General features: G+C 37.1%; 1 protein-coding gene and 1 pseudogene across 3 annotated transcripts in view; both read right to left on the reverse strand.

The window, feature by feature from the left end:
• Positions 1–22,586, reverse strand: part of RPF2 (ribosome production factor 2 homolog) — a 34,236-nt gene extending 11,650 nt beyond the window's left edge. The window contains exons 1-7 of one of the 3 annotated variants that reach the window (XM_019735011.3): positions 22,448–22,586; positions 19,788–19,920; positions 17,145–17,182; positions 14,373–14,412; positions 11,573–11,654; positions 10,861–10,937; positions 7,507–7,606 (exon numbers count right to left, since the gene is read on the reverse strand). In XM_019735011.3, coding sequence (XP_019590570.3) covers positions 7,507–7,606; positions 10,861–10,937; positions 11,573–11,654; positions 14,373–14,412; positions 17,145–17,182; positions 19,788–19,920; positions 22,448–22,470 — 493 coding nt within the window. In that variant the 5' untranslated portion in view covers positions 22,471–22,586. Of the gene's footprint in view, positions 1–7,506; positions 7,607–10,860; positions 10,938–11,572; positions 11,655–14,372; positions 14,413–17,144; positions 17,223–19,787; positions 19,921–22,354 lie in introns of those variants that run through there. The other 2 variants (XM_019735013.3, XM_074333447.2) reach the window with 2 other exon arrangements.
• Positions 1,431–7,485, reverse strand: LOC148758773 (POU domain, class 5, transcription factor 1 pseudogene; annotated as a pseudogene).
• Positions 22,587–23,314: the final 728 nt, after the last annotated feature.

Genomic DNA, 23,314 nt, shown 5'->3' on the forward strand with positions numbered 1-23,314 from the left:
AACGTAACAATTAGACACTCACAACCCTCACAAAGTGATAACCCCAACAAGTCTACTACCCATCTGATACCACACATAGCTATTACAATACCATTGACTATATTCCCTACGCTGTATTTTACATCCTGTGACCATACATGTATATTTATGCATATGTATATATATATATATATAATTATAGTTGACATTCAATATTATTTTATATTAGTTTCAGGTGTACAGCACAGTGGTTAGGCATTTACATATCTATGAAGTGATCCCCCCAATAAGTGTAGTACCAATCTGACACCCTACATAGTAAAGTTTCCTTTTAAAAAGGGAAGTTAGTTTACAGAAAAATCCCCAGTGTACAACACTGACTACTACACGGACTTGGCTAGTTATGAAGGTAGCACATGAATGACGTTTAGAAAATTACGACCAAGTTTGGTCCCTTCATTTTACAGCTAAGAGGACTGAACTCCAAGAAGGATAAATGAAAACACGAATAACACTTAGCCAAGAAAAATTTATACATAAGTTTATCCAACTTAAATATTTAAGAAGAGCTGCCCCAAGGCAGAAGATGGAGTAAACAGGAAATCTCATTCTGTCTCAATCTGTAGCCACCCAGCATTTTTCTTCCCTCTTCCCATTAGCTCATAAGATGGGAATTATCTCCACGTGCATGGACATACACATCTTTTGTTGTTTGCTTTTTCTTTCTTGTGGTTAACTAAAAGAAAATCACAGCACTAATACCCATAAAACAGACACAAGTGTGCACGCGCATGTATACACCACCCTTCCCTACTCCACCAAACAAAATGCCTCAGGAATATTTTTATAAACCAAATATGTACTTCTTCAAGGCATTCTGATGTAAATTTTGATCATAATTAAAGACAAGCTTTCCTATGATTTTGCTAAAACCTGACTCTCTTTCAGTGGCCAAGTTAATAAAGCCCCACTAATTGTTGTGGGGGCATTACTGAAGTCAGGGTCGTTCTGGGGAACAAGATACGTACATTCCGGTCTCCCCTGAAATAGTTTCTGTAGTGCACACCTTATAGGCATATGCGCTTTCTCCATAAGCTTTGAAGAATGAAAAGGAAAATAGAAACGAAGGTAGAAAGTTTTAAGAACATCAATCCTTACACACCACACACAAAAATTAACTCAAAAGATATCATAAACCTAAATGGAAAACCTAAAACTATTAAGACCTCAAGAAGGAAATATAAGAATCTTTGTGATGTTGGGATAAGCAAAGGTTTCTTAAACAAAACACAGTAAGAACATACTATTAGAGAAAAAATGGATGAAAGAGACTTCACAAAAATGAAATACTTCTGCTCTTTGAAAGATATCATTAAAACAAAAAAGCAAGCCAGACTGGGAGGAAATATTCAAAGACTATATATCAGACAAAGAGACAAGGACTTCACACACACACACACACACACCTTATTCTTCAATAGTAAGAAGACAAATGACCAAATTAAAAAATCAGGCAAAGATTTGAATAGATACTTCACCAAAGATGTATGAATGGCCAATAAGCACATGAAAAGATGTTCAACATCATTAGTCATTAGAAAATGCAAATTAAAATTGCGATGATACAACTATTTTACTCTGTAACTCTGACTTTAGAAACACATTATCAGTATACAATACCCATAAAAATAACTAGAATTAAAAGGAATGGTCTACCGAGTATTGGCAAGGGGGTGGAGCAACTGGTGCTCTCATACACTGTTGGCGGGAACGTAAAATGGGACAACCACGATGGAGAGAAGTCTGGTAGCTTCTTAAAAGGTTAAATATACTCATATACTCGTCAAATGACTCTACTATTCCATTCCTAGATATTTACCCCCTAGAAATGAAAACAATGCCCTCACAAAAATTTGTATACAAATGTTCATAGCAGCTCTATTGGTAACAGCCAAAAGCTGAAATCAACCTAAATGTCCATCAACAGATGAAGGGATAAACAAATTGTGGAATAACTATAAATGGAATACTGCTCGGCAATAAAAAGAAATGATTACTGATACACACAACAACATGGCTGAATCTCAAAATAAATTGGGTGAAGGATGCCAGGCCAAGAAAAGTACACACTGTATGATTCTAGTTATCTAAAATTCTAGAAAACACAAACTAATCTATAACGACAGAACGTGGACCAATGTTTGTTTAGAACAGATAAAAAGGATGGACTGTAAAGCAGCACAGAGCAATTTGGGGAGGTGATGGAAAGGATCTGTATCTTGATTGCAGTGGACTTTTCATGGGTGTATACATATGTCAAAATCCATCAAATTTTAAAACTTTAAATATCTGTACTTAACTGTATGTAAATTATACCTCAAAAGTTGTTTTAAAAACAATTTAAGATAAAAAAGGTTAAGTAACCCATAAAAACTGAAAACAAAATGAAACTGTGTATTGAGTTGCAGGCATAATCATATAGAAAAGAACTATTTCAAGTGACTTCAAAACACTGTAATTTCACCATGTCTTCCCAATAGGATGTATCTTATAGACAAACATAACTGTAAAAAAAAAACACCAAAAAGCAAAAAACCTTCAACTGCACTCAATATTCATATTATCAGTGTAATACTGGTATTTTATTCTAAGACTCTTGTATGCATAGTACAGTACAAAGTAAATGCATAATTATGTTGCAGTCATTGAGAACCTGGATTTTTGTAATTGATGAAAGAGGTACATATGTGAGGTCATTGAATTTAAGATCCTTTTGTCCTAAATTTGAGTTGGAAGTTTCAGTATGAACTCAGGACACATTTTATCTTAACAAACAAACATATTTCATAGCTCTGTCCACTAAAAGAGCCTAGAAACAATGACCAACCCAGAGACAATCCATAACACCCAGACTATGATTTCTTTTTTTTTTTCTGTGTCCCAGGTTTCTTTAAGATCAAAGTGATGAGTGATGTAGGGATTAAAACCAAGAGCATCACTGAACTTCACTTTCCCTCAACCAGTTCCCCCCAAACTCCCTGTCCCCACACCCTTTGAGTTCCCAATTCCTTAGTGAATGAAGAACTTGACCTCCAAGCCCTGGTATACAATCCTCAGGGTTCTCTCCCTGGCTCTCCCCTTTCCAGCAAAGGGCAAGCACCTCAGTTTGAATGCATGGGAGAGCCCAGAGTGGTGACAGACACAGAGGGAAAGGCTTCACCCTCAGGGAAAGGACTGAGGAGTACAACATAGTGAAGTGAGGGCCCACATAGCCTCCAGTACCAAAAAGGGGCTCTGCGCCAGAGGAAGGACACTGGTCCCCCTGAGAAAGGAGGTCCAGAAGCCTCAAAATCCTGTTGTTAAGAACAGTCACTGCCTGATTGTTCGCCCTCCTGGGAACGGTTACAGAACTACACTCGGACCAGGTCCTTCTCAAGCCCAAGCTGCTAGGCAATATGGCTGACGTGCTGCAGGGTGGGCTTCCGGCGCTGCAGGAACATGCTCTCCAGGTTGCCCCTTACTCAGCTCTCGATGCTCGTCCACTCTCTCTCAGGCCTACACCAGGGTCCCTGCTTTGCATATCTCCTGCAGATTCTCGCTGTCAGCTTCCTCCACCCACTTCTGCAGCAAGGGCCGCACCTCACACGTGTTCTTCAAGCTGAGGGGCAGAGCCTGGAGGTGGCAGATGGTCATTTGGCTGAACACCCTCCCAAAGAGAATCCCCAGGGTGAGCCCCACGCGGCCTGGGTGTACCCCAAGGTGAACCTCTTCTGGGTCAGGAGCTTAGCAAACTGCTCGAGGCCTTTCTGCAGAGCTTCCACGTCTTCCTCCTTGCGGTTCTGCTCCAGCTTCTCCTGGACCAGCTTCACCGTCCCAGGAGAGGCAGCGCAGGGCTCAGGGGAGGTCCCTTAGGAACTGCTCTCCACTCCAGTTCCTGCATTGCCCTCAGGCTGAGGGGTCTCCAGGCCGACTTGGGGCATCAGTTCCACTCCAACATGAGGCCACCCCCCGTCAGAACTCATACGGCGGCGGAGGGCACGACGGAATCCCCCACACCTCAGCCAGGGCCAAGCCCCAGCCCAATTCCTGAGCGGCCCGGAGGGCCCTGGAAGCTCAACCAGGTTCGAGGGCCAAGCCAGCCCAGCTCGAACCCTCCTGGCCCATCACCTCCACCACCTGGTGGGGACAAGAAGGAAAAGTCGGAAGCCAGGTGTCCCGCCATGGGGAAGGACAGTGCCCCAGGCCTGGTAAAAGGCTAGACTGCGTTTTCTAAAATAATTTCTCACTTAAAAAAACCACAGGGCTCCTTGGAGAAATAGCTGATTCAAGGATTGGAGCAATAAAAGTACAAGAGGAGTCTGAAACATACAAGGGGCGATGGATTAAAGTGTATCGGACCTCAGAACAATGAGGAAAAGGCTGACCTTACAATGGGCAGAGGTAAAATGGGACATACTATGAATATGGGAATAAGGATAAAAACCCGGTTACACAGAGCGAAGGAGGTGGAAGAGGTAGAGGATAAATTGGTTATAGTCAGAAGGAAAGCCCCAGTTTGGACATTTTTGCAATGGATCAATTTCAAGCAAAAATAAGACCTCAAATGTGGCTGTGCCCATGAGTAAATACACTGGCAAAGGACACAGGAGATTGACCAAGGTGTTGAAGGGAAAGACCGGGGGTTGTGGAGTCAGACACTAGATCAGATCCTGATTCTACCACTTTTAGCTCTTCACGCTGGACAGTAAGTTAACTGGTCTGAATTTCTTCATCCACAACATAGGAATCATATTACTGTAACGACCTGAATGTTTGTGTCCCTCCAAAATTCATAGCTTAAAGCCCTAACCCCTAGTGTGGCTACATTTGGAGATGGGGCCTCTAAGAAGTATTAAGGTTAAATGAGGTTATAAGGGTGGGGCCCTGATCCCACAGGATTGGTGTCCTTATAAGAGACACCAGAAAGCTGGCACACTCTTCTGTCTCTCTCCATCCCTCCGTTCCTCCCCCACACACAAAGGAAAAGCTATGTGAGCACATAGGAAGAAGCCAAAAAGAGAGTCCACACCAGAAACTTTGATCTTGAACTTCTAGCCATTAAAACTGTGAGAAAATAAATTTCTGTTGTTTTAGCCTCCTAGTGTATGGTACACTTTGTTATGGAAGCTTCAGCAGACTGATACAATGACCTTTGTAGAGCTGTAGAAAAGATTAAATTTAATAAATTACCTGACCTAATCTATGAGTTATTTCTATTATTATGTGTTTTTCAAGTAGAATAAGAATTAGGAAACGACAAAGGTTAAAAAAATTAAAACAATGACCACTGATGTAGATAAAGGCAAAGTAACCTAATTAAATTTTAGGTAGGCCTTAGAGGAACATTTAATAAAAGTGACTTATTACTTGATTTATCATCATCTTTATATGCAAAGAATAGTCATATAAAAAAGTAACCATAAAAATTAGGGTGGACTAAACCTGAACATAGATATTTACTGGTTTTTCTTCTTCCCCCAGATTCCTTTATGGTTTTCACTCCCTCCCCCTCATTACTGCATTATGTGGTTGTTCTGCCATCTAGTGGAAGCACAAATAAGAGAGTTCTTAGAAAAACCATTTCAACAAAAGCAAACAAAAGCTCTCTCTGTTATAACAAACTACAGTACTATCCTCACGGACAATTAAGAATCGATTGGAAGAATTGAGGGTTAAAAGGCAGGAAATCGGGGGGTGGGGGGTGGGAGATGAGGGTAAGGGGGATCAAATACATGGTGATGGAAGGAGAACTGACTCTGGGTGATGAACACACAATGGGATTTATAGATGATGTAATACAGAATTGCACACCTGAAATCTATGTGATTTTTACTAACAATTGTCACCCCAATAAATTTTTTTAAAAAAAGGGCAGGAAATCTAGGCCAATGGAGTAGAAATAATAGGAAAAACACCTTTGATATTTTGGAGTGTGTATGTTGAAACAAAGAAATGTTGATCACTGTCTTTCATATATGATTTTTTTGTTTTGATTCATGAAAAATACAGGTAAAAACATGTAGCAAAGACTCTGCAAGGGACTGTTCACCACAAGCACGATGGGTAGTAGAGGCAGAAAAGTTCAGGCTCTGGATTCCGATTCTGGCTCACCAAACTCAAGAGCTTTAGAAAAGACTACACAGGTTATAGTGGTACTTAGTTGTTGTTTTCTTGTTTTTTGTTTTTTAAATAGCCATTATTAAGAAGAGAAATGAGAAGTTTTGAAAATTGTAATCCCAATGATAAGACCATAAATAATCCTAAGAAGGAAAAATGAAACCAATGTGTCTGTCCACAAACCTTTTTTGGTTGACTCAGATTTCTCAAGAGCATGTATACAATTTATTTATAACATATACCCCACCAGCTTTTCAAAAGTGATCTAGAGCAAAGCATATAAAAATCCAAAAGGAGGGCAATCAAAAAAGTGTGTGGCCTAGCTTGTAAGAATGGTGCATGAAAAGCTCAAATGGAATAAATTATCTAAACTTCAGGTAATGCTGCTGAGTATCAGAAGTGTTCGTATCTCTAGAGACTAACTAAATTTCTATTCAGACAGAAAAGAGCTGGCCTACGTGATTACAGAATATTAAGTATTAATAACATTTAAGAAATCATGGAGAACAATAAGGCCAGCCTTTCAAAAACGAGGAGAAAAAGTGGTTTAAAATTGGTAAAATTAATGTCAATCCCAGATAATGACAACAACTGTATATTGGATTTTATGGCGACTCGTAAATACATAGAAAAGGATGTAGTCATTACATAAATCATTAGGAACTAGTGTAGTTCACTAAGAATAAGTCATCTATAAAACAACCTTACAAGGTTTTTGTGAGAATTAAGCAATATATATAAAGAACCTAGTACATGCTTGGCACTTAGGATGATGATAATGAATAAAATACAAGGCGCTAGGAAGGTCACTGAGGGTTTCCTGGGAAAGAAAATTTACAAGAATGAAAAAAGACAGATGAATAAGAATGAAATCAGAAAAGAATAACAGGAATAGGCATAAGGTATATTTTCAATAAGCCACTTCTAATGGAAAAGGAAAGAAAGCAATTGGGGGAGATCAAACAAGCAAGTTATAGTGTAAAAAACCTTGTGTATCAGACTAAGAAAAACTAGTACGTAGAGGTTTTTGAGTTGGAAGTGAATGATGTATAACAATCTTAAAAATTTAACTTTTCAATTTTCTAAATTTAATTTAATGATGTCGGTAATGGCAGATGAGAGCAAGCATTTTATAAAGTGTAAAATGCTATATAAGTTGATACCAAAGTTATGATAGCATCAAAAAATAATAATCATCTACAGAGTATAACATCCTTTTAATTCACCCCTGCTAGTGGGGAACAATGAAAAGGAAAAAAAGAGATCAAAAAGAAAAAGCTGTATACCTAGAGTGAAGTGGCCAAGTGCCACTAATGACAGTCTTAGATCGCCTACCTGAGCTACCTTGCAGATAAGCATTAAAATACTTACCGATGAGAAGACTCTTCAGCCTCCTGTAGTCTTCTGTTACATCAAAATCATCACCAGCAAATATTAACATGGGTTTTGTTCCCTCAGGACATTTACTATTCTATGAAATGAAAAATATATATAATTATATAATTATCAAGTCTAAACTGTTTACACGCTGATTTTAAAGTACTCAGTATTTATGTAATGATTCATTTTAAGATTTTCTTAAGCGTCCTAAAACTATGACTACAAATACTGAGTTTAGACTTAAAACCAGAGTTGGTATTTTTAAATTTACAGATTTTTACACTAAAAATAATTTTCTGCTCCACTCCCTCACGTTGTCAAATAAATAAGTGGTCAAAGAAGGACGTCATCTACGTTTTAACATTATTCTATGCAAAGAGTAAAAATTAAAAGCTAAACTTGCTACAATACAAACATAGCCCTTCAATAGCCAGCATCCCAGAGTCAAAATAAATTTAATTTCTTTGAATTATTTATACCACTGTGCCTTTCCTACCATATCACATAAACAGTATGTTTAAGTGAAAGCTAAATTAAACTAGACATTCACATGAGAAGCAATATAACTTTATACAAGCTATATGAAAGTATGGGCTAATCCTCACTCAGCAGGGTTGAATCTCTTATTATAAAAAGTATTTTGTCCAGTCTAGATTTTCTATACCAACAAGAATGTGATATAATAAGAGGATTTAAATTCAAAAGCCACCAAAATGAAAGAAAATCAAATGGAAAACAATTCTTTAACTGAAGAATTAATTTATGGAGAAAGGTAAACGAAGTTGTTGGTCTGAGCTTCCCATTGATCCTAGTGCCTCTGATCTGACATCAATCAAGGATTGTCCAAATCTAACAGAAAGAAAGAAGGAAGGAAGGAAGGAAGGAAGGAAGGAAGGAAGGAAGGAAGGAAGGAAGGAAAGAAAAAACAAACCCACTTGCTCTAGGACCAGAGGTCACCTGTTGCTTCCCTGTTGACCATGACCACTTCCCTGTTGACATTCTCTGCTTCCAGATCCTGAACCTTAACTGTCTATACTTAGAAGACGTGCCTAAGATCTGTCTGATCAAGGGCCTAAATAGACTTGCCAGACACAATGTGTTCCATCTGTCCTACCTGACCCTCCTACTGCTACCCCTAGGTCTATGGGGGTTATTTTAAGTATTAGGTTCGTGCAAAAGTAACTGCGGTTTTTGCAATTATTTTTAACCTTTTAAACTGCAATTACTTTTGTACCAACCTACTACATACAGTAAGTAAGATAAAGAAGGTAACACCAACTATAACTTTGGCTTTTAAACCATCCTAACTACAATGCATAGTAATAAAAAATATTATTTTACGTCATGGCTCCGTAAAAATATCATTAAAATATAATTAAACAATTTATGTGAAACAGTACTTAACATGTAGATCACTGATATTTTTCATAATGTGAAAACCCTGATCTAAAAGAAACTACAGCAGATGAGTTTTATTTCAATAGTCTAGAAGGCATTAAAGATTTATAATACCATACAAATACTATAATATACTAAAAATATTATATTGGCAGATGGGTGGCTCAGTTGGTTAAAGCGTGAGCACTGGGCAACAGGGCTGCCGGTTAGATTCCCACATGGGCCAGCAGGCTGCGCCCTCCGCAACTGGAATGAAGACAACAAGCTGCTGCTGAGCTGCCACCAAGCTCCTGGGCAGCCAGATGGCTCAGTTGGTTGGAGAACGTGCTCTCAACCACAAGGTTGCTCCTTCAACTCCTGCAAGGGATGGTGGGCTGCGCCCCCTGCAACTAAGATCAAACAACGACATCTGGACTTGGAGCTGAACTGTGCCCTCCACAGCTAAGATTGAAAGGACAAGAACTTGACTTGGAGCTGATGGGTCCTGGTAAAAACACACTGTTCCCCAATAAAGTCCTGGAAATACACATCACATCACTGTTCCCCAATAACCCAATAAAGTCCTGTTCCCCTTCCCCAATAAAATCTTTTAAAAAATATATAAAAATATTGTAATTATGAAGTCCTTGAGCTAACCTTATGAATAAAGAAAAAAAGGACAGGAATTCTTATAAATGATATGCAAACTTTTCAAATAAAATATGCCAGCCATTGCAATATATTTTATACTATCTAAAATAAATCAACTAGCCTTAAATTTTAATTATCTCATTCATTAAGGTTTATTTTATGCAGAAAAACCATCCCTACATATTTGGCTATCTTAAAAAATAGGTTTCTGGAATAATCAGTCAATGCCCTGGTAGAGTCTAAACTAATGTTGCTTAAGAGTTAACAGATGGATGAGATTTGGCAATAAAAGTAGGCAAGTGAAAAAAGAAGTAACTCGTGGAACTGTCTTAAAAATGAGCAGGCAGAGTAAAGAGGAAATAAATATGAAGAAAAAGTGTAACAAAACATGTAACTCCAAAACAAATTAAAAATACAAGCTCATAACCAAATAATGGGGTAAAAAGTGAAGGGCTGACTAATAGTCTATGCAGGGATAGCCAATGTAAGCGTATTTATCAATTAATGAATTTTATAGTTACGGTTATGCTCCATGAGTGAAAATTTAGTATTCAGTTTAAATGATTCTTGGTAAGAATGAAATCTGACAAACAATAATGGTTTTGTCATCCGGCTTACAAGCTGCACCGTGACAGAAGTATTTCTTTGCTTTGGAAGTGAAGTATTATAGAAAGAGTAGAGGGCATGGGATGCCTGTATCAGCTAGTTATCAGCTAGTGTTCACACCCACTAACTGGTGACGCAGCTAGCAGCAGTGGTAAAGGTGAAATGGGGGTATGCTGCTCATGCCTAGGGATGTGTGCACAGTCCCAAAGAGAAACTAAGAAAATGATGGCTTCCACCATAATAAAGCATCAGAGTTTACACACTTTACAAAATACCTTCCAATACATTATTCATTGATAAGCATTTTCACATATATTATCTCATTTGACGTTGTTATACCTATTTAATACTTGATTGCAATTGAGAGTCAGGGAAGTAACTGATCTATCAGGTCACAAATCTCATCAAAACGGCCATACAAGCCTCAAAACCAAATGCTTGGTGTCTAAATCCAATCTCAGGCTACTTTTCTACACTGTATCTGAGGAAACTGGTATAGCTTAGTGGGGCTCTGATAGGAGCCTTTTTTCAAACCCACAGGAAACCTGGAAGTTATGTCCCTTTTTTTAGGAGGCTGGTAAAAGGAGTAATTACGTATTTGCTATAATTCTTGTAGCTACAAAACTGTATCACCACTCTTCACCACAAGATGTCACTATAACCCAAGAGTACATTACAAAATGCTTTTTATTTTTAGGATCAGTATCTTACCTTAATATCTTTTAGAGAGACAAACTTCTCGATACCTAATTCAATCATATCCAGCACATGGTAGTCATACATACGACCTAGAATAAAAATACATTTTTTAAGCATTTATTTTTCCCAAAATAGCCGCCTTATATGTACCCATGTTCAAAATGTCCTAATATTTGCCTCTTTTCTTTTTCCTTATGCCCCTCAAATGTTTTCTGTTTCTTAAATTTTCAACTCTACCTAGAATAAATGATTGTGATCTTGGTCCTGGAAAGGATTTTAGAAATCATTTGGCCAAACTCCCTTATTTTATAGAAAAGTAAATAAAGGCCCATAGAGGGTAAAGGGCTTCTTACCTAAGTCAGTGAGCATGCCAGACCAAGTCTCAACGCAACCAGGCAAGGGCTGCCAAATGTATTCATTATACAGGTATTTATTAGGGAAGGGTTAATTTATGCAGGTAGGAATGATACTTTGTTATTTTCTAACTCTAATGCTGATTTAGGATATATGTTTTATATTAGAAAAATATCTACAACTTGAGGTAATAGTTACATGCTCATTCTTTACCTGAAGACTGATAAAAAATTTTATTCAAACTCACAAGAGAAATAAAAATACTAGTTTAGAACTTACTAGTTATTCCCGAATCCTCAACACCATAAATTAATCTGAGTCACAGAAGTGATTCTGTAAGTAAAAATATTAAAAAGTAAATGATACTTACCTATTACTAGATTATTTGGCCGCTTCTTATTATGGGAGCCAAACATGAATAAAGAACAATCGGACTTCTTTGAAAAGAATTCCTGTAAAACCAAAGAAATCCCATTCAATCAATGAGTAAATATAAGAAACTTAAGAACTGTACCTCTGAACTAAAAAAGTTTCTTTTTTTTTTTTTCCCAGTAGAATGAAGACTTAATGAACTAAGTAGGAATAAACAGAGGAACCGAAATTTTTTTCTACCTTTTAACTTTAAATTTTCTGATTCGGGCTTCATAGGGAAAAGATGTAAGTTCAAGACCAAAAATATGCAAAAACTATTGGGTTAATGAAGTGAGACCATTTATTTTCAGCTATGTATGCAGTTATTTTGGAATAGCATAGCAAGTATTTCATTTGCTAAACAAATGCCTTTACTCATGAAACATTGCTATCATCACTGGTACATCTTGGCATACATTTAATATATATAGGGAACCTACACGAATTATTCAATAGTGTTTTTAGATGTTTAAATTGGACTCATGAGTTTACAATGCACATATCTACTTTTCATTACAAACTTCCTCCACACAGGAAACTCGCCCTAGAATCTCCATGCCACTCAGCTGTGACTAGTTCCACTTTGTACAGCCAGCAAGGGCTGACTGACAGATCAATGTTGTTCCTACCAATAAGAAATATCTCCCCATTTGGCTCTCCAAGTTACTGCCTTCCATTACAGATTTGAGAGGAGTGGAAACAGCTCTTTCTATACTGATGTGCATGCTCTCTACCTCCCATAGGTTCAGTTTACTGAGATTCCTGATCTCAGCTCAAAAATTAGATTCAGTGTGTTCTAGTCTAGTTGGAAAAGTTTCTTAAGTTAATGACAAACATTAAAGAATAGATGAAACAACTATACTCCTCAACTTTTCTTTATTGGTTTCAAGACTCCCTGAGGTATAGGCCATGGTTTGGTTATCATTCATTCCAGTGTTTCAATAGAAGCAAGTGGGGAAACAACTACCTACTTGCCTATCCACTCCCCATGTGGAGGATGCACCAGAAAGCCCACGAATTCTAGCAAAGCTATGGGGTCTGGTCAACCTTTCTGAGAATCTTCTATCATGTGTAAATCAGAGACAGTAACAACTCCTGCAAAAATCTGCAAGGGCCACATGATTTCTCATATGTGAAAGTACCGAAGGTACTTTCGAAAATGTTTTTTAAATAAATAAAAATGCTCTGTTAAATTTTTTTTACATTCTCATGTTATAATTAACACCCCAAAACTTTCCATAAACTACCTTTTACATATATATAGTACTCATCTCTGTTGTTCTTCTCCATAAATCCAGTTTTTATTTGTTAAAATTCTAGAGCAAGGGTTGTCAAATTATCTGCAAAAGGCCAGATAGTAAATATTTTAGGCTTTTTATATGCTTTCTTAAAAAAAAAAACTTTTAAAAATATAAAAACCATTCTTAGCTCGTGGGCCTCCCACAAACAGGGATTTGGCCCATAGAAGGTATATTTGCCAACCCTTATTCTAAAGCAGTTCCAAGATTAGAGTGTAAGAAATTGGGGAGGGGGTCAAGAGGAGGAATTTAACCACCTATGCAACACGACCACTGTTTCCATAGCCATTTTGAGTTTGAGAGGTCTGAGATTCATCATGGCCAATGAAATATCACCTCCAGATATGGGAGATCAAAGACAGGAAATGTCACAATTTCAAGTGTAAGAAAAGCTGTCATATCAACACTGGACTGACAAAGTACAGAATGTTACAGATTCTATAACATTACAGATTCTATAAAGTGGTCACTCAACTAAAAGCATCATGGTGCCACAAAATAATACCAGCCCTTGATAAGTAGTGCATGGAAGAGATAGAATCTTGGGTTAAATAAACCCTATATTTTTATTTTCATGACCCCATCAACAAACGACTATAAAAGCAAAAAAAACCCAAGCCTACAATGAAAGCAATTTTGTAAATAACCTGAATATTTATTTTGCCAGTATTTTTTCTTAATATAATTTTTATTGCAGTTAGTTGCCACATTAGGATAAGATGTTCAATTTTAGTCTTCCAATTAATTATTGAAATTTTATTCAAAAGCACTTCTTTTAAATTCTAACTAAAAGAAAAAAAAGCAAGTAATGGTGTTCCTATCAAGAGAACATAATCACATTCTGATTCTTCTTATAAAATCAATTTAAATAGTTCAAACCACTTACTCCCTTAAGATTTTCTTTAGAAAGAAACCAATATCATCACATACTCAAAGTCCATTCACCAATTACTATATACCATCTTTTGCCTTCTGAATTCAGTCATTTAGGCTTTTTCATTTCATTTTGGTTGCCAACATATTTAAGCAGGAATTTGATTAACTTTAGTAAAGCAACTGACAACTGTTAGCAATAAATCAATTCAGGTAGAGTTCTTTGTTGTAAAAATATCCAAAGAAAGAAAAGTCAGATTTTAAAAAATCAAACTTGCTTTATAAAAAGACCCATAACAAGCTTCCTTTTGACAATCCATTAATTACGTACTTAAAACGCAATTCAACTTTTAAAAATTCTACCAATAGACTTACAAGCAATGAGTAATACACACTAGTCATAGTGAAATGTAAGATCTATAGTCATATTTTCAAAGTGTAAATCTTACTTCCCCTCCATTTTACATCAAAAGTCCCTCACATAGGATGATTTCTCATTTTAAAAAATCATAAATTGTGAGTACTAAATAAATTAGTATGAATAATCACTTATATGCTCTCTTAAATCAGAAAGATTTTCATACTTACCAGTGATGTCTGATCCTCAAATGGTCTTGTAATATTTTTCCTAAGAATATTGAAAAATGTAGAAAAACAAGAAGGAAAGATGAAGAAAGAATACTGAAAAACGTGAGCCTGATTTTAATAATCTTAATAATTTACCCATAACAATTAAGCAGCATAGTAAGTAAATATAATTCAGATGATCAAAAAACAAAGCTGGAAAGATAATCATTCATTCAAATATTTATTTAATGCCTATTATGTGCCAGGCACTGTTCTAGGAGCTAGGGATACTATAATACCATGTCAAACAACAGCCTTGCTTTCTTGGAGATTACATTTTAGTGGAAAAATAAACAGTTTCAAAAAGTAATAATTGTTGTGACAAAAATAATATCGGGTATTGTGTCAATGTGAAGTGTGAAAAATGCCTATTTGAGCTGAGACCTGATAAAAAGAGTTAGCCACATAAAAGTTTTGAAGTTAAGAGTACTGTAGGAAGAAGGAATAGAATAAGCAAAGATTCTGAGATGGAAAAAAGCTTAGACTACTCAAGAAACTGAAAGAAGGCAAGTGTCACTGGGGCTTAGTGAGCAAAGGAGTAATGGTGCGGTATTAGGTCAAAGATGTGGATATGGCCAGATAGGTAGGACCTTGTTGGGCAAGGTTAAGGAATGTAAATATTAAAAGAGTAATAGGAAGCACTAAAGAATTTTAGGCCATAGAGTGATGTGATCACTCTATGCTTCTAGTTTTCCTCTTAAAAGATTCCTCTGTCTGCTATGGGAAAATGCAATGTAGTACGCCAACAATAAGGATTCAGTAAGCAGCCAGAGCAGTAATCCAGGAAAGAAAGAAAACAAATGGTGGACTGGACCAGGAACAGTTGCAGTGGAGATGGAGAATTAGTAGGCAGAGAAATGTAGAACATGTTATCATTCATGAAGAGAGAGAAATAAGAATGTATTTTTTTATTTGCTTAAATATGCATAAAGAAATTCTGGTTAAGATATATAAAAAACTAACGGTGGTGGTTGTTCTGGGGAAAGTGTGTAATTTCAGTGTACATGATTTTTAATCATGTATATGTAGTATCTATAAAATAGTTCATCAATTTTATGAATTTAAAGAGAAAAACATCACATATACAATATGATCTCAATTTTGTTTAAAGAATAAAATAGATGTATAGTTATAAAATGCACAAGGAGAAATTATGTTAAAATGTACATTGTTTATCTATGGGCGATTATTCCATTATCCTAATAATCTAATAATATATATTATATATATATATATATATATATATATATAATATATATTTATAATCAGTAAAATATATTTAAAAAATGCTGCAAGGCAAACAAACCAGGAAAAATTATTGTAGCATTTATGATTAACAGCTAATAGCAATTCACAAATAAGCACATATGATCTGTTGGAAACATATAAAAAATGCCAAGTTAAAAGGGGGAGGACTATAAAAAGAGTACTCACGCAGGAATTTTCAGGATAATGGAACTGTTTTTATATCATGATTGTCCAAACCCACAAAAATGTATACCACAGGGAGTAAATTTTAAATATATACATTAAGACAATAACTAGGATTCAGTGGAAGACCCAAAATGGAATATAAACTGTAATAAGTGACCCTGAGTATAATATAAACAAATAACAATCATATTGAAGGGGCAAAACAAACCTAATCTAAGTTACACTGGAAAACGGTATTTTGACCAGGTAACGTAAGGCTAAAGACAAAAAGTACTGTACACAAATTCCACACTCTAGTTACCTCTTACATTTGTTTCTTACAGGGTTAGAAATTCTGAAACTATGTATATACTAAATTATACAAATAACTCATAGAGTTTTAAAATATATAAATATAAATAAATATAGATGTGCATGTATGCATAGGTTAATACATATAATATGTATTTTCAAGCTCGGTCTGCTGAGCAGACCTAGAGACAATGACTATTCCAGGAGCAACTGAGAACACTTAGTGCCCAGATCTGTGTTTCTCCAAGGTTCCATGGAGAAGGGCTTGATTGAAAAATAGTAACTTCATAGTGGAGAAACCCAGCCAACACCACTTTAACCAATGCCACCAGTATAATACATCATATACTCTCTGGTATGATTTACTGAGAAAAGCACATCATTTTTGTAGTATTCTTGCCAAATATGCATAACCTCAATCTATAACATTCAAGAGACATTTAAGACAAATCCAAAATGAGGGATGTTTTACAAAATAACTGGCAAGTACTTTTCAAAAGTATCAAGGTCAGGAAAGACAAGGAAAGACTGAGGAACTGTCACAAATTGGAGGAAACTAAGGAGACAGGACAACTAAATGCAATGTAGGACCCTGGAAGAGAAAAAGGATATTAATGGAAAAACTGATCGAAATCAAATCAAGTCTGTAATTTAGTTACCACTATTGTACCAATGCTAATTTCTTACTTTTGATAATTATATTATGCTCATGCAAGATGTAATATTAAGAGAAGCTGGGTGAAAGATACATGGGAACTCTATTTTTGCAACTTTTCTGTAAGTCTATAATTATTTCAAAATAACATATATGCTATGATTACAACTAGGTAAGAATATTCAATACAAATGAAAACAGACTAGAAAGAAATTTAAAAATACAAATACCTATGTAAGGAACTGTAGTGTTTTTTTCAAAAATATATTTTTCCAAATCTTTCATAAAGTGGTTGTTTGTTACTTTTATGTAATGGAACAATATAATTTAAAGTAAAGGAAATTATGACTTACTTTTTATACAGAACGCCATATGGTTTTTTCAGTGCATACTGTAAAACATAATTTATAGCTTTCAAAATAAAATACATTCTGAAAAGCAGAGGTAAAAACAAAGCATTGTAACAATCAATATACAAGATTACTCTGAACCCCAAATCCTATTCTGGTGTCTTCTGCTTGGCTTCCTTTTGATCACTTATAACAACTTGCAACATAAACTTAATATTCTAACTTAGACTGGACTTTACCAATGACAATTTTCTATGCCTTTTCAATAGTCTATCCAACTTAAATGCTTCCCTTCATTACTTTAAATTCTACCTATTTCATTCTTTCCAATTAGACAGTTTGAGAGTAGAAAAAAGAGAAGAAAACAGAAAAAATAAATCCTATCAGAGAAGGCTGATGGAATTGAAATAATGTTGTCTGGAAATAAGAGAAGTGAGAAAGTCACAATGATGACAATCATAATACTAGCCAGTTTAAATACTGCCCTTTTAAAAATTCCTGTTATTCAACCCTCTTTTCATTTTTTTCTTACTTCTTTTCACCCATCGACTAATAATCACATATTAATTATATGATCAGTACTGGTCTACCATAGGGAATAACAAAGATCTAAGGCACTACTTTACTTTGCATTAGAGAAAGGAGTAAGTGAAGGAAAACAATGTAAAATAAGGTGAAATGATCATTCATTAACTATCAGAGCTGGTAAACAAAAATTAACCAGTAAAATCCATCTTTTTAAGTACTAAAACTTACGATGATTCTTGACCAAATATTTCCCTACCTCAGTGGAACAGACATTACCACCTTTTCTTGACAACTCAAGAGTTATCAATATGCATGTTAACTATTGTAATAATCTATAATATTGTGCTGCTGTTAGAGCTTACTTAAATATGTAGAGTCACTGTGTTGGTGGAATATTGGGAGGACTGGGGTAGCATCCCATCAACACAATGACACTCAAACAAAAAAGATGAACATATATTAGACATTCAGATGTCTGAATTGACTATTAACAAGCACAGGGAATTTAGTTAAGTTTAAGAATCTAGGGCCTGCCTGGTGGATCAGATGGTTGGAGCGCCGTGCTCCTAACACCGAGGTCGCCGGTTCGATTCCCACGTGGGCCAGTGAGCTGCACACTCTACAGCTAAGATTGTGAACAACAACTTTCCCTGGAGCTGGGCTGCCGGGAGCAGCCAGAGTTTGGCTTAAGCTGCGATGGGCTGCAGTTGCCGCAGGCTGCTGAGTGCTACCACGGACTACCGTGTGCTGCCATGAGCTGGTGTGAACAACCGACGCCTGGAGACGACTGCCTCATCCAGAGGGAGCGCAGGCTCATAATACCAGCATGGGCCAGGGAGCTGTGTCCTACACAACTAGACTGAGAAACCACTGCTTGAACCAGGGTGGGGAGGTGGGGGGAGGTAGAAGAAGGGGGTAAAAAAATCACTAACAAAAAATCGTTTAAAAATCTATTCAAATACTTAGTTGATTTAACTCTATCTGCTGTACTCAGGGCTTAAATACTCAACTAACTATTAGATATCCCTACAGACTATGCCTTTCATTCACTGATTAAACATTTATTGAGTACCTACTGTGTGCCAGACACTGAGCTAGACATGAGGCCATAGAGGTAGAAAGAAACATAGAGCTTTCACCTTCATCACTTAAATTGTATGCCCTAAACTGACCCTCCAAATGAGCTCCACGTGATACATTCTTTAATTGGCATTACTGCTCATCAGTCATCCAGGCCAGAAACCTCGTAAGTCATACTTCTTACTTATGCCCAAACTCTTCTACCCTCACCATCCACTCTCTCTGATCACTGCTCATTTTCATCGCCTGGACTCCAGATGCTCGTTACCTGGCTGACAGCAAAGGCTTAAATAGTTTCCTACATTTGCTTCAACCCTCTCTAGTCAAGCCGCTCACGTAAAATCTTTCAATGGTTCCACCAAGCTTTCAGAATAAAGCTTAAACTCCATGTTACTATCTGATCTCTGCCTGTTCTTCTAGTTTCATCTAGCCCACTCTCCTTTAGCCATCCCAGTTATCTGTAGTTCCCAAAACGCATCATGCTCCTTCACACTTCCTTTAGAACAAGCTTTTTCCTCAACATGAATACCCTTCTCTTCCTCTCTTGGACCTTACTCCAACTCTGCCTCCTATCCCACCCCGCGCATGCCTCCAGGGCAGCACTTAATTCACAATGCTGTAATTTTTTCCTTGTCTGTCTCCCTAAGCTCACTGAGGGGAGAGACTCTCTCATCTAACTATGAATCATCAGCACCTAGCACACTAATTGGTGTTAGTGAAGGAATAAATATACAGTCATGTGCAGTTATTTCACTTTACAAATTAGATATTTCCTTAAATGTGAGTAAACCAAATTCTAGTAATTGAAACCAGTTGAAATCTACTAAGAAAACCAGTTGCTTTAAGGAAAACTTGTAGTCAGTGTTTTGACAAAGCAAATAAATGCCAACTTCGGCTTTTCTCTAAGGCTAGCAGTTCTTAATGCAAGGAAAACTTATCTACTCATATGTATTTATTTCTCCAGCAGCCCAAACTCGTATGTAGAAAATTTCCTTCAATGATTTCAATACCATTTTAAAAACAAGTATATATACATACCACATCTCTGAGAACTTGTGTCACTGTTGAATTTGCATTTCCCCCTTTAATAAGCATGGCATTTTTAATATTTTCACTGAGTTTCGGTTCTCTCTTCTCAAGGAATCTCTTGGCCCTTTTTGTTTTGGGCTTTCTGTTCAGAAAAATCATAATTTATAACAACTTAAAACATTTTCCTCATACTACAAAATCATAACTTGACTAATGTGCAAAATCTTATAAATCAACAGAAACATTACATAACATTTATCAGTTAGGATTCCACCATTAAACCAAATCTCACTTTTTAGGGAGATAATTAGTAAGATATTCAATTATTACTGTTAAATAAGTGTTAATTTTATTAGTTGTTGGTTTTTTAAAAAGGCTTCCATTTTAATATTCTCGTTCTTTTATTACTGCTTTCTAAACCATTTTTATTAAACCAACCAACAAACAAAAGGACTCAAGTGAACACTGTTGCTATTTTCACCCCATTTCCTTCAACCTTAGAGCAGTCAAACTGCACTCTGCAACCTAACACAAAGAATTGCACACCAACTGCTGATCAACCTATGGGCAGTTACTGAACACAGGGAGGCTAATTTTTTATTGCTTCTCTTTCCTCCAGGCTTAAGACTACAATGCCTGTCAGGAGGTATACACTACCCCACTCCAACAGCACTGCTAAGAAAGTCAAACATTATTGTCACCAAAGGGAATAATAATGAATGACACTTTTATAGAGTCACTCTATTAAGACTTAATCTTCACCAAGACCCTAGGAGACCAGTACAATTATTATCTCCATTTTATAGATGAGGCAACTGAGGCCAGAGAGGTAGTTTGCCCACACAACTTGTAAGCAGGCCAAGTTTTCAAAGTGGGCTAGATTTAAAAATTCATCTAGACCAGGGGTGTCCAAACTGCGGCCCGCAGGCCAACTACAGCCCGCAATCCATTGTTAATTGGCCCGCAGCAAATTCCAAAAATATATTTAGTTTACTTAAATAAACCAGGTGAGGCAATACATACTTCACCTCGAGTGAGTAGCCCGGCTGTTTGTGTATTTTATCGCATATGGCCCTTGGTAAAAAACATTGAAAAAAGTTTGGACACCCCTGATCTAGACCAATCACTCTGCAATATATAAAGGGAAAACAAATCCATTATTCTGATTTTATGACATGACAGCAGGAGTAGAATGTTTTTATACATTTGAAAAAAAAAAAGGGCTTCACCTCTGCTTCCACTACAGTGAGCATCTTGCTTTCCAAACAGTTCTCTGCCACCTACTAAAAGAATTCCTCCTCTCTTAAGTAACTATGATCTTCCCTCCCTCCTTCTTCCAATCCTATGGGCACTCCCCCCCCCCAAAAAAAAAAAGAAAGAAAAGAATAACACACACTTTAGTTTACCACGCATATTTAAAAAATTTTCCTCCACACAGAATGTGAAGTACAGCATAAGAAATAGAGTCAGTGGAACTGTAACAGCGGATGTCACAGAGGCAGTAGACTGGAGGGAGGCGGTTATCACTTTGTGAGGGGTATTAATGTCTAGTACATTGTTTTGTACACCTGAAACTAATTTTTTAAAAAAAATTTTCTTCCAGATAAAATGTCAAGCACACACAGAGCTTCTAATCATTTATTGGTTGATAAAGATACACATACTTTAGTTTACCTTGCATATTTTTCCTCCAGATAACCTATCAAGCACACACAGAGCTTCTAATTATTTACTGGTTGATAAAGATACACACATTACTTATTAAATCAAATCAATAGATATTCAGTGTGCACATACAGCAATGTAAATGCTGTGCGCTCTGCATTCCATGTGGTTTGTTACTTCTCACTAACCAGCCACGGATACCAGTAACACCTTACATGTTTTATTAGCTATCTGTCCTCCAATTAGACTGTGAACTAGTCTTGTTTATCTTTGCAGTCCCATCTAGAGGAATATATAACAGATGCGCAAACATCTCTAAATTAATTACTAAAATAATTTGTTCACGTTTTAACCAGTTAAATCATAAGAAAACCACAAACAACCGCAGGAATATTTAGAAGATCAACAAATATTTTTCGAGCGAATTTAAAACAGACATCACTCAAGGATAACTCAGAGAAGTGTACAAGATTGGGAGGGAAAGAAAAACTGTAGCAAAGGCTTTACATAGGCACATTCTTGCAAATAATCCTCATAATTGCATGAGGTTCGATTATGAATGCTATTTTACAGAGTAAAGTGAGACTTGGAAAAACTAAATGGCCCAGTGTCACATAGCTTTGGGTGGACGCGCCCGGACTGTGACCTAGATCTGTCAGACTCCTAGGCCTGTGCTCCTAAGACCCCACTCTCCCACCTCCCTCACACTTCTTCGGAAACGAGGACGTTTCTAACTGGCTAAGACAAAAAGCGACCAACACCTCTGCCACCTCCACCCCGCGGTTACCGCTGTAAGCGTCCCCGCTAGCCGTCTCCGGGCAGGCGGCACCAACCCAGGGGGACCCAGGCCAGTGGATCAACCAGCTCCCACTCGGCTCCAACAGGCAAAGGGTGTGAAGGAGAATGGTTACCAGGAGGAGCGAGAGGCAGAGGCTACATCACTCCATTCCTCCACAGGGGTCCCTCTCTTAACGTTTTCCCGGGCAGGGAGCCAGCGAACTTACATAACCCGATCCAAAGCGTCCATCGCTACCGCGACCCAAACCGAGCGAGCACACGTGCAGCGCGCGGTAATGCGACAAGCTTGGGCCCCGGCGCAGGACGAACCGGAACTTGCGCGTGACGCCACTTCCGGGGGCCGCCGCGCTGTGGACGCCTAGAGGCGCTAGTGGGCCTATTGGGTGGAATCGCGCTCTGTTCCCTTGGTTACGGCGTTTTGCCGCGGCTCTGTACCGGAAATTGACACTCTAACATCGCCTCTAGCCCTGTAGTGTATGCCAGAGTTAGGTATTCAGGGGCCAGGTGTTATTCTTCTGGGGAACTCCAGGATGCTAGAAGGGTTGATAGGTACCCATGTAGTCACTAAAAATATCAATGGGAAATGTGCATTACTGACTGAACTGTGAGATCAGTGAGACAGTTTATAACGACCATAGTGCCGGGCACATAAAAGGTGTACGGAAACCACACTGATGATTGTGACTTTTTCCATTTTAAAATTGTCATATGCTTAACAGACCATTAAATTTACCCCATAAAGTATACAATTCAGTGGTTTTTAGTAAATTCACAAGGATGTGCAACCATCACCACTATCTAATTCCAGAACATTTTCTCTCACCAAAAGGAAATACCTACTTTCCAATACAGTAGTAGTCACTCTACATTTTCCCCTCCTGCCATCCTCTGCACACCATTAATCTATATCTGCCTGGATTTGCCAAATCTGAACGTTATCTATACATGGACTCATACAATAAAATACATGGCCTTTTGGGTCTGGCGTGTTTCATTTGCTTTGACCATTTGGGCTCATGTTTAAGGTTTATATATATTGTAGTATGTATCAATAATTTATTTCTTTTTTAAGG

The sequence above is a fragment of the Rhinolophus sinicus genome, chromosome 2 (assembly GCF_057876585.1).
Source record: "Rhinolophus sinicus isolate RSI-liver-muscle chromosome 2, RSI-T2T, whole genome shotgun sequence".
Taxonomy (NCBI): Eukaryota; Metazoa; Chordata; class Mammalia; order Chiroptera; family Rhinolophidae; genus Rhinolophus; species Rhinolophus sinicus.